This window comes from Eptatretus burgeri, chromosome 6 (genome assembly GCF_056783735.1).
Source record: "Eptatretus burgeri isolate ZD-2024b chromosome 6, Ebu_testis_v1, whole genome shotgun sequence".
Classification (NCBI taxonomy): domain Eukaryota; kingdom Metazoa; phylum Chordata; class Myxini; order Myxiniformes; family Myxinidae; genus Eptatretus; species Eptatretus burgeri.
Window position 1 is genome coordinate 55,318,408 of NC_140966.1, and position 5,000 is coordinate 55,323,407.

The following is a 5,000-nucleotide window of genomic DNA, read 5'->3' on the forward strand; positions in this document are numbered from 1 at the left end:
ACAAGAAAGAAATAATAACCGTAATAAGAGTAATATTTCAAAATGAAGATTTAACTGATCGGCCTTTAGCAGTTTGTTGGTCGAAAACGAATCATGTCAACAAACAACAAAATGTGATTATGAATAACGATGTTAATTAACATTAAGCTGTCATATGAACGTTATGTAAATGACTTTCATCTGCGATGTTAAGCAATAACAGTGTAAATACACATAATTGATATAGGACTAATTGCCACTCTGCTGCCAAGGCAGCCGCTGCACCTCTTCCTCCACCATGATGATCCGAAATAGCAGCAACACCAAGTCATTTTAAGCTCATCAAGTGAGTGATGCACAAATAAAGTGGACACCTATCACTACGGAAAGCATCACAGCATCACATAAAGTGATCATTTGCAGTGAATATGACATTATGCATAAATAGATTTGACATTTCTGTATTTTTTTTAATCATTTCCACATCTCAGTAGATTGTCCACACACTGAACAAAACTAAAATTATCATTGCACCTCATGTGGTCATAAGTTACTTTGTTTCATTAAAGAGCAAAATTAAAGTTTATATCTCAACAAAATACTTTTCTGAATGAGAAGAAATTTGCTGCGCAAGTCTTTTGCAACACCATGACAGAATCATTCTACTGTTCACCTGCATTAATAGTCTTGGCCACATATGCTGTCATCTAACACAACCGAGCATATTAAATTTTATTGAGGCATTAATTTCTTGTCAACTGAAGATGAGATTTATCAAGGAAAAATAAAACTTTAAAACAATAAAATTTTCAAAATTATGAATTTCGTCGCTGTTAGTGTAGATTTGCATATCTAAAAGCTAATCAGCTTCTACCTCTATGTAATACATATATGCACATGCATGTCTTATTCACTGTGCTGTCTTCCCTCCAAATTCATGACTTTCCATAATGCACATTTGCAAAATTGGGGAGAATTAATGCGCCGGCGGCGGGTGGTATGGGAGCTGTTTTTCAAGAAAATGGAAAATAAAACTCAAGAACGTGACCTGTGGTACAGCTGTAGAGTAAGAACAGACGTTGTAAACATTTCTTAATGCATTCATTGAACATGACAACCGTGATGGTCCCAGTTGATAGTGTGTACGCCCCGCTCGCCATTTAGGATATGGATGTGTGCCGTGTGTACATGAGCACGATATGTGTTGTTACAACCACGCGCCAGAACGGCTTAGAGAAAAATCGGGTGCGGCTTATGGTGCTAGCTAATTTAATAACATGAAAGGGTCCGGGAAATCAGAAAAAGTCACCCCCAGTGCGCCTCGAGGCGACATCACAGGGAGAGCGGACGGGTCTTTGAGAGAGACTGCACACCGTGACCGGCAAGCCCACATGGCCGAAGCAGATAAGAATGGCCGAGGCGAGGATTTTACAAGGGGGAGGGTGGAATTATTGGGGTTTAGAAGAGAGAGATGGGGGATCTTGAGGCATGGGACTGAGAGACGAAAAGTCGCTATCTCATCACCCAGCGGGCTATGGCGAAGACGAGAATCAGAAAAAAAGGGAGTGCGTTCTACGTGAAGCCTCAAGGGCATCAAACTCAGACAGCGAACTTGTTTTAAAGCTTCTCAAGAGTGTCCGCACAAACAACAGTCTCCACACATGGACTGCACAGGTGATGCTAATCAGAAGCTGAAAGGGAGAGAACGTTGCAAGCGTCTGATATGGTGTGAACCCTGCAAGCCATGACTGAGGCTACAAACAGATTCCAGAGCTGAAAAAGTGATATTATATTTGTATGTATATATATATATATATATATATATATATATATATATATATATATATATATATATATATATATATATTGGTATGGATAGACAGATATAGATATCGTGAAAGACAGGCCATAAAGAAAAGTGGGATTGTAAGAACGAGCATAACATAGTATGAGATAAGAGTTCACATTTAAATATATTTATACAACCTTCCTTTACCAGAATACGACTGTTTACCGTTCCTGGACAAATTCAATCCTTGTGTGAGTACTCCAAAACACTATAACCAGCACATTAATGTTGTAATCTTTCAGCAAGAGATCAAATCAGAAAATATGGATAATGCCATCATTTGCAAAATATGGGGGATATTCAAAAAGTTCTTCAACCAAATCACACCAAGCACATGTTTTCGTAAGAAAAATAATTCCTTCCTATTTCAGATGTACTTATGTATTGGAAAACGCCATCATTGGTGGTGTACTGGTTAGAGTGTCCACTCTGAGTCTGAGAGGTCAGTGGTTTGAACCCTGGCAGAGTTATATCAAAGATTTTTTTGATTTTTTTTTAAACAAAAGGTACTTGCTGCTTACTTGCTTGAAGATCAACATTAAAAAGGATAGAGCATGGACAAGCAATGATGGGAAGGCAATGGCAAAACCACGCACTAAAACCCTTGCCAAGAAACGACTTCGGCAGCACCGACACTGTCAAGACTATGGTACCATAAAAATTAAAATGTATCGGAAAAAGAAACAAATTCAATGTCGACGTAACTTGGACTATTTTGAGCTGGTCTTTTGTTCAACTTTTTGAAAAATGTTGGGCGAAAGTTCAATTTTTGAGGGGTTGTACGACGTAGATATTTAATATTAAGCGAATGATAAATTTTTACAAGAAATGGACATGGCAATTCACACAAAGAGGACTGTATTGAGGAATCCGAGCACACGGGTTTGAACGGTCAGGGTGGGTGAGTGGGTGGGTGGGTTGGGGAGGGGGTGTGTGTAGTCACAACAGGCTTGGAGTCATGATAATCCCAATTCTTTCCTGCACGGGTGGATTTAAAGCCAGGGTTTACATGTACGCTATATTTTTGTGTAAATTATTGATTCCCGTCTCACCATTGTTTATACATTTAGCTGCTGCTCATGCACGCAGATTGCTGCAGATGCAAGAGAAAACCCTCTTTTTCAAAACGTTTTCTTTTTACCTCTCGGCCAGAACGAAACACCGACGTGGAAATAACCACAAATCCTCCTTAAGTGTCCATAAACCATATAAAACCGCCAACTCCAAAAAAATTAACAAAATGTGAATAATAACAGCCTCTGACACCAAATGATGTCTTCATTCATTCATTGGAAAAGAAGCAGAAAAAAAAATACAATGCAAAGACGATTGTTCCTCGTTATTGTTGAAAGGGTAAAACTGTGATGGCAAAAGGAATCCCTGTATATACTGTATAAATGTAAAAAAGGAACGTTTTCTCGTTAATTGACTTTTTCTTTTTAAATCAGAGCATGGACTTGATGTTCAATCTTCATAAGGTCCATGGGGTAGACCTCGTGAGAAAAAACAGCATTCTTGTATAGACCTCATTTGAAAAATAAAATAAAACCCACTTATGCTGCCACTGAGCCAAATATCAGCAATTCCCACATGCTCGCCTATATAGCCGTTTGTAATGGAAAGCATTATCTTCCCAAAATAAATTCCACTAATTAAAACTTTCAGCTCATTATTTCAAGCGTTATTAGCGACTGAAGTGTGACGCTTAATCCCCGGACCATAAGGAAGAAATTGGTCATCAGATGAAACCGGCGAGAATAATCATCTCTTGGACTGAGCTCTCGCGCCGCAGCATGAAGTGGGACAAAGCGAGAAACGCAATTAACCGCCGTCTCGAGACCGTCAGCTCCTAATTAGAGCGAGTCCCGACCCACCATACTCTTCATCTCAGAAGGATCAACGAAAGTTCCGCACGAATTGCTCGGTGGAAATGTACACACGGGGAAATACCTGTTTGCCCTGGCAAGCTGGTGTGGAGGTAGCACGCTCACCTGTGAACATTCTAGACGTTAGCATCAGTTGGTGGAAGGCTAAAGATGCCACGGCATTTTTTCGTGATGAATCAAAGAAGTTTTCCCAGAAAAATAAAACAAATTACAGATCCGAACCCTAACTCGCCCCAGTCAAACGTTAGGGCTGGCAACGAGCCGGTTCGTGAAATACTTCGGCCAAAAACCTTCAATGGCTGACCTCACAAGAAGGTGGCAATAATAATTGGGTCATTAATGGTAGTAGAAGTAGTCGTAGTGGTGGTAGCAGTAACAATGGGAAATATATGATCACAGACATAAAAATGGTGTCATGCCAAAATGCTACATATTTGAAAAGACACCCACCATGATTCAATCACAGGAAAATAAATAAATAATAATAATAATAATAATAATAATAATAATAATAATAATAAAGGAAACAACTACATAATTGGCCTTATATTCCTCAAATTGAAAGGTGGGAAAATAAAATATATATAAAAGAAAATCTTGGAGATGGTATTGCTCATTTGTGAGTGTAACAGATTGAAGAAAAATGTCTCCACACCTGTACCCGGGATTCCACCAGGTCGAGGCGGAGTGCCAACGCCTCTCGCATGAACACGTCCGGGTAGTGACTCTCGTTAAATGCTCTCTCGAGCTCTTCCAGTTGCCAGCCCGAAAAGTTGGTCCTTGTGCGGCGCCTCTTGCAGCCAGGGTTTTCCTTCTCCAAGTCGCAGTTCTCTGCTTGGGAGCACAAATGCTCTGTGAGTCTCGTCGTTCTCATCAACATTAAGAGAGATTCCAACATGCAATTTGCTCCCCGGTTTGAATGTGGATGTACACCTGCCCAAAACAGTCAGCATCATGTGTATATGTGAAAAATATTTAAAACTATATTTGATGGTAAACACGAGGAAAAGAAACAGTGCAACACAACAAGACGGTGTGGCTCATTTGATGATTTGGACAATATTGGATTAACAGTGATGTGATGTACATGGGTGCTCAGAAAGTTCGCTGAATGTGATACTCACAGTTGTCCAAGACAGGCCAATATTAAAAGTACAACGGAGCAAATATATATATATATATATATATATATATATATATATATATATATATATATATATATATATATATATATATATATATATATATATATATATGCTTGCATCTGCTAGACTATTACGAGAAAA

General features: G+C 38.9%; 1 protein-coding gene across 2 annotated transcripts in view; it reads right to left on the minus strand.

The window, feature by feature from the left end:
• The window catches only part of LOC147024824 (homeobox protein unc-4 homolog), an 85,842-nt gene that overhangs the window by 78,457 nt on the left and 2,385 nt on the right, over positions 1–5,000 (minus strand). The window contains exon 2 of one of the 2 annotated variants that reach the window (XM_085885127.1): positions 4,370–4,548. In XM_085885127.1, the coding sequence (XP_085741253.1) occupies positions 4,370–4,548 (179 nt within the window). The remainder of the gene's footprint in view (positions 1–4,369; positions 4,549–5,000) is intronic. The other variant, XM_085885128.1, reaches the window with a different exon arrangement.